At 24.9% G+C, this 13,035-nt stretch overlaps 2 protein-coding genes across 4 annotated transcripts in view; both read left to right on the top strand.

Moving 5' to 3' along the window:
• LOC126900427 (14-3-3 protein epsilon) overlaps nucleotides 1–7,433 on the top strand; it is a 10,622-nt gene extending 3,189 nt beyond the window's left edge. The window contains exons 2-6 of the mRNA XM_050676138.1: nucleotides 4,627–4,826; nucleotides 4,892–4,998; nucleotides 5,051–5,188; nucleotides 5,248–5,453; nucleotides 5,510–7,433. Coding sequence (XP_050532095.1) covers nucleotides 4,627–4,826; nucleotides 4,892–4,998; nucleotides 5,051–5,188; nucleotides 5,248–5,453; nucleotides 5,510–5,568 — 710 coding nt within the window. The 3' untranslated portion in view covers nucleotides 5,569–7,433. The remainder of the gene's footprint in view (nucleotides 1–4,626; nucleotides 4,827–4,891; nucleotides 4,999–5,050; nucleotides 5,189–5,247; nucleotides 5,454–5,509) is intronic.
• A 3,292-nt stretch (nucleotides 7,434–10,725) lies between these two features.
• The window catches only part of LOC126896404 (signal peptide peptidase-like 3), an 8,579-nt gene continuing 6,269 nt past the window's right edge, over nucleotides 10,726–13,035 (top strand). Inside the window, exons 1-5 of one of the 3 annotated variants that reach the window (XM_050669158.1) lie at nucleotides 10,726–11,146; nucleotides 11,229–11,374; nucleotides 12,494–12,546; nucleotides 12,607–12,684; nucleotides 12,757–12,860. In XM_050669158.1, the coding sequence (XP_050525115.1) occupies nucleotides 12,521–12,546; nucleotides 12,607–12,684; nucleotides 12,757–12,860 (208 nt within the window). In that variant the 5' untranslated portion in view covers nucleotides 10,726–11,146; nucleotides 11,229–11,374; nucleotides 12,494–12,520. Of the gene's footprint in view, nucleotides 11,159–11,228; nucleotides 11,375–12,493; nucleotides 12,547–12,606; nucleotides 12,685–12,756; nucleotides 12,861–13,035 lie in introns of all 3 variants that reach the window. The other 2 variants (XM_050669159.1, XM_050669156.1) reach the window with 2 other exon arrangements.

Raw genomic sequence — 13,035 nt, 5'->3', positions numbered from 1 at the left:
AAAAAAAAAAAAAAAAAAAAAAACATCTTAGTAAAACCAATACTTTTTCAGCTTCGTATCAATGCTAAAATTTATAGTATAAAATTTATATATATATTTTTATTAAAAAAAAAACATGAATTATCTCACTATTAGTGAGTTAGAAAAAAAAATAGTGTTCTTATGCGTTTTTATATTTTTCTTTATTTTAAGCATGCTCAATTCAAATTAATTATAAAAGTTTTGATAAATTTATATATCATTATTTATTCTCTATCCTTAAATATTAAAAGTAACGTATTTTGTAAAAATTTAAATTAATTTATATCAAAATACCTTTTATTGAGTTAGAACCCTTTTATGTTGTGTAATAGATAAGATTAAATATTTGTTATTATATTTGAATAAAATTCAATAAGCAGATGTAATAATTATATTGTTAGCTAAAACCCTTATTAAAACTTTATTCACATAACTTTTAATATTTGATATACAAAAATGTGACCTTAATTATTTTAAGATTACTTACAAGACAATATTTTTAATTTCAAACCCATCATAAAAAAAATGATCTTATGTTTTTATATTAATTGGTGGTAACAACAAAATATAAGAATAATCATTATGAGTTTCCACATTAATTTATTAATGTAGAAATATATTACTTAGTTGAAAAACTTCTAAGTCACAAAATTATACTAAAATGGTTTGTTGATTTTAAATATATATACCTAAAATCAAAGGCTAGTAAAAACATTTCTAAATGTTAAAGTTTAATGCTAAATCTAACGTATTTATTTAATATAAATAGTATTTAATGATGATCTAAATTGTTTACTTTACACAATTGACTTCATAATTCAAAGATTAAAATCTTTCTCTGATTATTAAATTGTCAAACATATCAACTGATTATTTTAGTTAGGATTTAATATTTCTATTTTCTTTTTATGATTGAAATAACATATATTTGAAATGTAATTACATTAAATTTTTACTATATTTGTATTTTTTAATAAACCTATTAATTAAGTGTATATATATATAATATTTTGTATTAATTATGTTTTAAATAATGTTATACCGAATTTTTAATCAAATATAAAATATCATACAATCTAATAATTAACACAAAATAAGCGACCGAAATTCAATTATATTTAGTTTGGTCAATAGTGTGTAAATAATCTATTTTCAAATCATGATTACGAAATTTGAAATCAATAATATTATTTCATTTTTATAATTTCTATCATATTAAGATTTTCGTAAACACCTGCCATATATATATATATATATATATATATTTTTTATAATTCTATTTCAATAATAATTGTTTTCTTTATTTGCTTGCTTTTTTTCTTTGCAATTTTATTGAATACCAATTCATGGTAGTTAAAAAAATAAATATCTTTTTAGACCGATTATGTTAGGTAAAAATGTATTGACAAAACGGATATCGAATTAAATTTTTTTTAAGAAAATTCGATAGAATCCCAATTTTTGGAACGCCCAAGTTGGATACTAATAATATAGTTCATACTATTGAATTTAAATCGTCTGATGATGAATGATCCCTAAATTAAATTACAGCACTTTCTTACTAAAAATACTAATATAATAAAAGTGTTTATTCTACAATTAACACTATCAAATAATTTCCTAATGGTTAAATCTCGTAGTTTTTAAAATATAAAAAGTTTAATTTTTTAGGATTTTTATTTAATATTTTGTCCCTAATCATGCTATGCAATAATACTTTGATATTAAATTATTTTATTAAATTCTAATTTATATATTTTTCTAAAATGTATTAACTGTATAAATTAATTTTCTTATACATCATTTTGCCATTAATTTAAGTTGTTAATTTGGTATAAATAAATGCGCACAGCATTATAAAAAATATAATAATAATGTTGCCATGGAAATGGTTTCTCTCTTAATGCAACTTTTACGTACATAAAGTGTATGCATACACCTTATGTACTAACGTACGTTTTAGTAGTCTATTGATCTGAAAATGAAACATCTAAAACAGAAACGGTCACTAATGAACTAATACGTATCTTGAATTGGTCATGAAATTAAAAGTAAATAAATTGAATTTATCATTCATGACGTAAATTGTTAATGTCATATGTTGGAAATGCTGGGTTAGTTAATTTCATTAGATCGTTGTTTGAATTAGTTCAGTGTTCAGTAGTTAGTATGCTTGTTATTGTAATTATGAAGACATTATTTGTGTAATTAATAATATTGGACTTAATTAATACTAGTTTACAGATAAATTAAAATAATTTACTTCACTTTGTTTACCCTAATACTTACAAATATTTGTTATTATTCTATTAACAAATAAATTTATTAGTTAATAAATAGTATTCAAAAATTATGTTACTTTATATAACATAATTAAAAAAAAAAAAAATTTTTATCAGTCATATTTGAAATTAATAATCGTATAAAAACAAAATATCGATATTTTTTTTTGTTATGGCTTTCACATTTTCTAAATATCTTAATAATTTTATTATTACTTATTTTATTAATATCTTAATTATTTATTTTAGTTTTTTTAAAGGTTGATGCTCTTTATTATGATTTTCCAATGAATACTTATTTGTATTTGAAAGAGACATATTGTAGTTAACTATTCAAATGTTCTACCTGTTACCTATAGTCAATTATAGTCCATTGATAATAGATTTTGTAGCGTGAAAAACGAAGTTTAAAAATGTAGTAAAAATTGCTACAACAAATATCGGTTGAGCGAGCATTATGTACTTAGTATTTATGAACTCGTATGATTTTATGCCAAAGTAAGTGTTTATAATGAATTATCGAAATCTCAGTGTAAGAGGGTCATATGAGGGGGTTAGAATGAAAAAGATGTGAACCAATTTTTATGATTTTTCAGGAGAGTCATTAAGTCCTATTAGGTCTATTATAAATGTAGATTTTAAAATAATCAATAGAATTGTTCTAAAATATCATTTTATTGCTATCATTGATACTAGAGAAAGTTTTAAGTTTGAAATATTCATCTTTAGATCATACTTATGCTATCCGATAATTGTCTTCAATCACTTTTTTTCTAACCCTCTTTAGATATATTTTATTTTAATATATATATTACTTTTTAGTAAATTTTAATATAATTTATTATTTTAGATTTAAATATTCAAGATACGTTTATGAAAATAGACTTGAAATCAAGTTAAAAATAACTTAAAATCGATACTTAAAAGTCTTTTATCTCGAAATGCCTTTTACCAACATACGACCCTTTTGTACTAACAGTGCAATAAATATATTAGACATGTTTATTAGTTATGTATTGTTCATATGAAAAATCAATTACAACGAACAAAATATGGCTAAAATTATAGATATTAATGAAATTGATCCCGAAAATTCTTAAGGGCTAATTTCGATATTAAAAAACAAAATCTACAAATATTATCGTTAAACGGCCGATTAAAAATAATCTATTATTCTAAAATGTATGTTATGGTTTTTATGATATTTTACGTTCTTCAGGAAGAGGAAAACCGAAAAAGAGGTGGTTGAATGTAATTAGGAGTGATATGAAGAATGCTGCTTGTGGTGTAGATGATGTGGAAAATCATGTTAAGTAGAGATTTAAAATACAGGCGCTCAATCCCAAGTATTTGAGATAGTTACTCAGTTTCGTTCTTTTGTGACCCGCGGTATAATAACACATTTTTGCATGGTCCAATTTTTTGTTGGCTAGAAACGTGTATTTTTTTTAATTATTAGTTTTAAATTTTAACTCCTTTTGTGTTATGTTTTCCGATGGCTAACGTTGTTATAATTTATGTTAGGTGTATATTATCTTACGTAATGTAATTTTACCAATGCTCGTTAATAATTGTATATTTTTATACTATTATCTCCAAAACATTGGTACATTGTTTTAAAAATGGACAAAACTTTTTTAGATATTTATTTAAAAAATTGAATTCATTTTTAGACATTAATATAACATAATAGAATAAATAAGTCTAAATGTTAATAATTAATTTAAAAAACGTCTTTATATTAATTTTGTTAAAAAAAAAAATTCTGTCCTGGTTTTAATTTTTTTTTACAAATAAATTTCTATGAGAGCTACAGTTGAACTTCTTATATTATATTTAGTTTAACATTAGTTACTTTACGAAAATTTAAACTTCGATTAACACTGAAAAATTAATTATTAAACTTGTGTAAACTGGCAAACATTACCTAGCGATAACGTCATTAGGTGATAAGGTTACTAAGGGTATATGAAGAGGTTTTTTTCGTTCGAGGATCAGTATGCGTGTAGCGTTAATAATATTAACATTGTTCCCAAAATATGTATAAACAATTTTTTTTTTTTTTTTTCTAGTATTTTTTGTTTTTTGAGTTAAATATTTTTAGTATAACTTTAATTTTAAATTAAATTCTAAGTCAACGACATTTTATGATTTCCCACATTTTTTTAAATATATAAATCATGATATATCTAATATAATATCTGGATATTGTAATATTTAATAATTTTTGCTAAAAACTAAAAATTAATAATGACTGACGTCTTAACCTTAATAAATTGAACTAATGCTAAATTTAATGAAAAAACTTTATTTTTTTTCTTAGAAATGGTGGAATCCATGAAAAAAGTAGCATCATTAGATGTAGAGTTATCTGTAGAAGAGCGAAATCTTCTCTCTGTGGCTTACAAAAATGTTATTGGCGCCAGACGTGCAAGTTGGCGTATAATTTCAAGTATTGAACAGAAAGAAGAAAATAAGGGTGCTGAAGAAAAATTAGAAATGATACGACAATACAGATCACAAGTATGCTTTGATAAATTTTTATAGTTAATTATTGTTTATCTTATTTTATTTTGTCTAATTTTTAGGTTGAAAAGGAGTTGCGAGATATTTGTTCTGACATTTTAAATGTTCTTGATAAACATTTAATAGCTTGTGCTGCTTCTGGTGAATCTAAAGTCTTCTATTACAAGATGTAAGTTAATGTAAGTTACAAGTGACACTTTTAATAATATTAAATTTTACAGGAAAGGTGATTACCATCGGTACTTAGCTGAATTTGCTACTGGTGATGACAGGAAAGAAGCCGCTGAACACTCACTAGTTGCTTACAAAGCTGCTAGTGATATTGCCAATCAAGACTTACCCCCTACTCATCCAATAAGGTATTTTTTAAGTTTATAATTTTTTATTTTCTATACTTAAGAAATACATATTATTTTAGGTTGGGTTTGGCTTTGAATTTCTCTGTTTTTTACTATGAAATTCTCAATACCCCTGATAGAGCATGTCATTTAGCTAAGAAAGCATTTGATGAAGCTATTGCTGAATTAGATACCTTGTCTGAAGAAAGCTACAAAGATTCCACATTAATCATGCAATTATTAAGGGATAATTTAACGTTGTGGACCTCAGACATGCAAGGAGATGGTTAGAATATTTACTCGTTTGTTTTTTATCTATATTATCATAACTATTTATTTCAGGTACAGAAGCTGAACCGAAAGAGCAGCTTCAAGATGTTGAAGACCAAGATGTCTCATAAATATGATAGTGGATTGCACTAAAATTTAAATTAATAACTAAATTGTCATCGAAAAACTATGTCTGTGTACAAATATTATAATATCAAGTATGAAACATTAAATTATGCATTCAATAGTAACAGCTCTAAAAAGTTATCACGACTCACTCCAAGACTGTCAAATATTTTTCATACACTTTGATTTTGTGTTATTATACTGGCAGGGGAGATATGGCATAGCAATTCTACTTCAAAATACTCCAAAATTTTATTGTCTATTATTATTATTACTTTTTTTTTTTTTTGTTCAGTATTATATGTTAAAAGTTTTATTTTTATATTTAAATTATAAGGCTTTTATTATTATATATTTTTTCTTTTCTTTTATTATATTTTTTAGAAAAAAAAATAGAAGAAAAGTAGCAGGGAAAACAAAAGTAAACATAATATTTTGTATTATTTTTCACTTAAAATATATTTATGAAATATAGAAATAATCGTAAAAATCTCATTTCTGTTTCTGATTTAAATTAAAAAAAAAAAAAATTAGTAAGAGTTCCTGATATTATACCAGTGATTTTTTCTTCATGTGATCATTTTATTTTATATTCCTTGAATAAATGAAATCTTTTTTTTTTAATTATAGCACAATAATTTCTACATCACATTTAACATTCAATATAATATTTTATTATTTGCTTATATATAAATAAAACTAGATCTGGCTACTTTTAAATTTAGCCATTTTACATGCAGACTAAATATTTTTATGTATATATGTATGTATATTTACATGATAAATTCAACATTCTATGTCAATTAGTTTATACTTTTATACTGAATATTTATGACATACATTATAATGTGGATAATTAATTTCATTTCTTATACTTTCTTCCAACCCCTGCCTTAATATTTAAATTAAAGCTTTTGTGTTATCTACTCTGCCCTTGTAACTATAACAGCAATAATTAATCATAATTACTTTTAATGGATTTATATATTCAGTATTAGTAACAAAAATAATGTAACATTAACATTTTAATATCTGTCATTCCACCAAAAAGAACTTAGGTTATGCATTTATTGTAGAAATATTACTACTATAAGATTTATTATTACTATTATTAATATTATTATTAATTTACATTATGAAATGGAAATTTTATTACAAAAAATTACTGCTTTCTCTTAGTGTTTTCCAGGAGTTTGTTTTATAGTAATTATTATAACTATTATATTAAATAATATACTTAAATAAAGTAACAAGGTGTTGTATTGATAGAATTACTTGGCAACTTAATTTTAGCTAAATTTGTAGTGCTATGAATATATCAATTCGCCGTATTACAATGATGGCATTTAATTTTTTTTTTTTTTGTGATATATTTTTATTATTATCCTAGTTATTATTTACTGTAACCATGTACTGACAATATTTGTGTGTAATTTTTACTGTATATTAAACAAGATGAATACGGACCAAAATGTTTATCTGAAACAAATATTCGTGTAGTCATTAGCCATTTATTGATTACTTAGTATTATATATTGTGTAGACTTTTTCTACTTTTCGGTATACGTGACTATTTTTTATTAAAATTATTGTGTTTAAAAAAAATCATTTGACAGTGTTTCCGGAGTGTTTCTCTTTTGCCAGTTATCAGTTGTGTAAAGTATTTTATAATATGTTTATATATTTATTTAAAATAATGCATTTAAATAATAAGTGAGTAGGTGAGATTGGGTGGCTGTATACCCTAATCCATCCTTTCTGCCTTACCTATTATATTATTAGACATGCCAGTAATTTTTTATATGCAGTTTTAAGATGTATATTAATAATTGTCTCTTAATTATATTACAAAATATTTAAACTAAAATAATTTAATTTGATTTTTTATTTATTAGACATGTAAGGAACTATTGATGCCTATGATAGAGTACCAAGAGAGGTTTTAAAGTGGGCAATAATAATAAAAACCGTCCCAAAAAGGTACATTAATATAATATGATGATGGCACTTGTATCCCAGTTAAAATTGTAGGCGGAATAACAAAAGAATTAAGGATAAAAGTAGGTGTGTACTAAAATTTTGCTTTAGACCCTTTCTTATTTTCTATAGTAATGGATAGAATTACTAGAAAAGTGCAAAACAAGATACCTTGGTGCTTGTTGTTTACTGACGATATAGTGTTAGGAAATTGATGAGTATGACAAAGAAGAAGACGAAGTGGGTGAAATGAAGGATCAGTAAAAATAAACGAGGACATGATAAGAGAGATGAAAAGTTTTAAGTATTTAGAATCAGTTGTGCTAAAAAATGGCGGTATTAACGAGGATGTAAGCCACAGTATAAAGTAAAGTGTGGGCGGTTTGTTGAAGTGGAAAGAAGTATCTGGTTGTTATGCCATAAGAGAATTTCAATAAGGCTGAAAAGTAAATTATAGAGTATGAGTTTGATAAAGAAGAACACAAAGTAACTGAAATGAGGATATCAGTGACAATAAGCAAGGGCGTAATAGGAAAGTTTTAATTGTTTCGGATCAGTTTTGCAAAAGAACGATGATGTAAGACACAGGGTTAAGTGCGGGTTGTTGAAGTGGAGAGAAGCGTCTGGCGTCGTATGCGATAAAAGAATTCCAATGAGGCTGAAAGGTAAATTTTATAAGACTAGTGAGACAAGCTATGATGTATGTTTCATAGTTGGGCGGTTGATAAGAAAGTAGAGCAGAGAATGAGTGAAACAGAGATGAGAATGCTTAGATGGATGAGTATAAATAATAGAAATATAGTTAAAGTGTCAAATGTCATATAAATTGCTGGGATTATTTCACTTTTATGACAAGTTCTAATGTTTCATTTAATGAGGATTTTTTTCAAGGATTGGCAACATTTTTTTGACAATTAATTAATATTGTCATTTTTATCATTTAGAAGTTCTTTTATTTTTAAACGACAATAATCAAGGGGGTGCATTCTTAAATCTGAGAACTCAAGTTCCATAACAACAATATTTTTGATGACCCCAGAATTTTTTATTTATTTTTTTTTTGTTATAACAACTATTTTTTTATTGTTGGGTCTCTTTTATATAACTTATTTTTTAATTTCTCGTTCTATTAATTTTGACAGAGTGACTAGACGAAGGTTGGGGTGTGTAACCTTCATAGTTCAGATAGTAGCCTCTCAAAACTAAAAAAATTGATAGAATTAAATCTGTATAATTTTATAGACTGGAATAAATATACTTAGATAAATATAAAAATGTTACAATTTTGTGTTTAAGATGAAGAGTATTTGGTCTTTTAAATTTGTAAAAGTGTCACGGGAAAAATTATACGACCCAGTTAATATTCAAAAAAAAATAACCTTTGGAAATTTTTTTTTCTTGTTGCTTAAATTTACATTTGGATGTTAACCCATCCCTCAGATTTTTTCTGGTTATTTTTTACGTGTAATAAATTGGTGTAAAAACATAAGATATGCTACTTTTAGCAAATATTTCTATTATAATATTATAATTTACATAGTTTTTCATTAAATATTAATGATTTTGTTATTAATATAATGATATTTTAATAATATAGATATACGCGATTTTAATGTTTAATTTAATTTATTTCCAATTGCTGTTGTTAGGCCTCACATATCTAACGTTTAGCGTTCTTTTAAAGCAATGAACTGTTTTAAATACTGAACAATAACAGATGACTATGTAATTTAAATAAAAAAGTCAATTTTGATATAATTATTTACTAAAGGTGCTGGAATGAAGTAGTGTTATATTAACCCCTAACCCTAAATAATATATTTATTTAACAATAAATATAATTTTGGGGAGTGGAGGAGAAATTTGAACTTTTATCTAAGCAAAAAAACTAAAATCTAAAAAAAAAAACAGTTAATGCAATTTTAACGATAGAGCAGTGTAACCAACACCAAAATGTACAAAATTATGTTAGGCTAAATAAATAAAAAAAACACTTATTGTCACTAATATTTTTCTTCCTATTCCGTTTAAAAAATTAAAAATTGATTCTCAGACTTTTCTAGAATCAACGACCAATAAAAAGAGGATTTTAGTAAAAAAAAATAATAATTAAGGACACAAAGATTAAATAAACTTTTTTAAAGCTAAATTAAGTTTAAAAGTTATAAAAAATTTTAACTCGACTTTTAACATTGCTAGTTAAATTTGTAATTTGTTAACTTATTAATGTTGTTCTTACTTAATTTGACTTAACTATTTCCATTAACTTACCAATTTTTGAAAATGAAAACTATGAAATTCTGTCATTTTGAAATGATTTACTATTAAGAAATAGTTTTCCAAGCTAATATATGTTTTAATTTTTAGAAGTCTTTTTTTAAGAGGAAACAGATATACGGGTATTAAAAAACCGGGCTAATTGTTTTGTGTTAAGATACATTAGTATTGCTAGAACTCCCGAGCGCTCAGATCAACTTAAATTAATCTTCCGGTACAATTTGTAGTAGTAACTTTCTTATTAATTGAATTCCCTCACATTAAATAATTCTTAAGTACAATGATATTGTTTTCAATAATGTGCATTTTTTTGTGTACTTTATTATTTTGATATAAAATATAAAAACTAATCTGTTAGAAACTCTGAAACTAAGTAAAAAGTATGACTGGAAATTATACCCAGGTATTTTGCTTATCCGAGCTTTCTCATTAAGATACCTAATTCCCAAAAAAAAAAATTCGTTTCCTCGTACTACTTATTATGCAGAAATGCATTAAAAAATATTTTATTTTAAAATTATGCTTAATCACAACAAAGTTTAAAACTTGTGCATTTTTTGTCAGCTACAAAATAAGAAAAACCAATAATACATAATAAAAAAAAAAATTTCATTAAAAACTTGTTCTTCATTGAAAATTTTATTGTTCCTTTGTTTTATGTGCTACTACATTTAAAATACATTAATTAATTTGGTCAGCATTAATAATTTTCAAGAAAAATTTTTAACTGTCACCCCCGCACGTCCATCGAAAAAATCACTGATTCGCGTTCTATGAAGTACTCCGTATCAAGCAGCTGATTTCTACCAAAAAGACAGTGGAGGTTTCAATGTACTACAACAACACCGCAACCAAGCAACCGTGACGACTGCGCTATCGCCATCGGCCATACTCCATCGTCGTCCCACTATTCTGTAAGACACTCCGATTTCCCCCTCTTACATCGCTTAACAATTTACCTGTGATATGTTATTATTCTGGCCGTCATCTACAAACGTTGTGTACTCTATACTCTCTGTATACTTCTATCTTAACCGCTTAACAATAACAAAAGATCTTGGTTGGCGTCCGTTGTTGGTAAATTAGAAGGCACTGTTAGTCGGGTCTACCGCACTGTTGCTCGTAGTGCCCTTCGCTAGTTTTTGTTATCATTATTATTTTTTAAGTAAAAGTGTGAATCATATAAGTAGAATAAAGTGTTCCACTTAGACTGCCATTATCTTCATTATTTATTCGTATTCATTTAATTGTCAGACCATCTTGATTGAAAACGTTCTCGTCTTCTGTCCCTGCTTTTTAAGATGAATTCATGGCGGTGATACACAACAAGTATTTACAATAGTAATACAATCGTAATAATAAAATTGTGTGCCACTTATGAAGTCTCTACAATTGTATTGTTTGCTGATAGATCAAGACGTGGACGATAATCTACATTCGGCCACCGAACGTCAAAATCATGGGACTCTATTGTGGATAACAGCATAGTAACGGTTTACATTATTATTGACCACATTGCTGCAAGTTCGCCGTTATTTCTGTCCAACATCTATTAACGTGAGTCTTTGGCCAATGACCCAAAATATTATATTGTGTTTATTAAATGCGAGTGTAATATATTATAAAGATTTAAAGTAATATAATTGATGTATTGGTTTAAATTTTTCGATAAAAAAATATAATTAATTTGTTTAATAAAAAAATGCAGCTGTTAAATTCTTTATAATGTAGCAAAATCTTTATTATATATATATATATATATATATATATAGCTAATTATCATTAATATCAAATATAGTATTTTCTCTATGAAAGTATAACATTCTCTTGAAAATTATTAGAATTGTGTATAATTGGGTAATTTACAATTTTTTACTATTTCATATATTGACCGTTTGCAAGTTATTTAGTATAAGAAATTATTATTGTAATCAACCAGTATTTTTTTTAAAAATATCTAATATATACTTCAAATCAACTGATTCTGAATATTTGGGATAAAATGTCGCTTATTACAATTAATCTGCAAATGGTCACTGTATAAAATTTTACTCATATAAGTCTAAAGTTTTCAATGAATATACAGTAAATAATATTGTGTCATAATATGTAATATTGCTGTAGAACAATACCTAGATATCTTTTTTGTTATAAATGTTATTAACTGCTTATTGAAACCAGATTATACTATTTTTAAGTTAAAAACTAAATGGTAATTATTCATTAGAAGTGTTCATTTACTGGTGATATTATACTAGTATGAAAGTAATGTTAATTCTATTAATGAATTTGATGATTATTAATATCCTATCATGTTGAATGTTTTTTAACTAATTTTTTCTAATGGCATAATAAATATTGTAAACATTTTTACTATTATAAATTATGTAGATATCTAATTTGACTGAACAAAATTACATAATTATTAAGGCCGTCCTGAATGGAGTGTTAACCTTCTACTTGTCAATATTTGATAATTTTAGTCTGAAATTTTTCAGTATATAGGGTTGCTACATAAGACTAAAAAAAATGTCAAACAATTAAAAAAGAGTTGTTCATTCAATTGTTAAAAATAATTTTTGACTACACCAACACAAAATTTTGCTTGGGGATAGCCTTATTGATTGTACTATTTTTAATAAGATATCTATTAATATTTTATGTGTATTATTTCAGCTATAGTTTTTATCAGTATATGATACAATGACCAATCAAATTGACTACCAATGGTAAATAGTGTTTTGTAACTTATTTTTTTTTTGTTTATATATGTTTCTTTTAAAATTTAGGGCTTATACAATCATGGATTCATCTCGTGTATCAACTTTTTTAATATCGATTCTTCTCATTGTCTACGGAAGTTTCAGGTTTAGTGTTTTGAAAATTCATATACTTAGGTTTTTATCCATTTTTAATAATTTATTATAATTTGTATTTAGATCTTTGAATATGGAACAAGAAGCAAGAGAGAGAGAAAAAGAAAAATCTAAAAGTTCTAATGGAAGTTCTGTTTGCTTGACTGATATTAGTAAGCGTAAACAAGGTTAACATACTTCTAATCCATTTCATTTATTTAATACATAAAACAATAGATTACTGTATTGAAAACTAAATATTTTTTAACTATTAGGAAATAAACTATTTTAGCTTCGATGCGAAGCTGAGAAGGTATTAATTTTACCATGATGTGTTTTTTTTTTTTTTTTTTTTTTTCTTCA

This window comes from Daktulosphaira vitifoliae, unplaced genomic scaffold (genome assembly GCF_025091365.1).
Source record: "Daktulosphaira vitifoliae isolate Bord-2020 unplaced genomic scaffold, ASM2509136v1 Scaffold_1, whole genome shotgun sequence".
Lineage (NCBI taxonomy): Eukaryota > Metazoa > Arthropoda > Insecta > Hemiptera > Phylloxeridae > Daktulosphaira > Daktulosphaira vitifoliae.
This window is presented reverse-complemented; position numbering and strand designations above follow the sequence as displayed.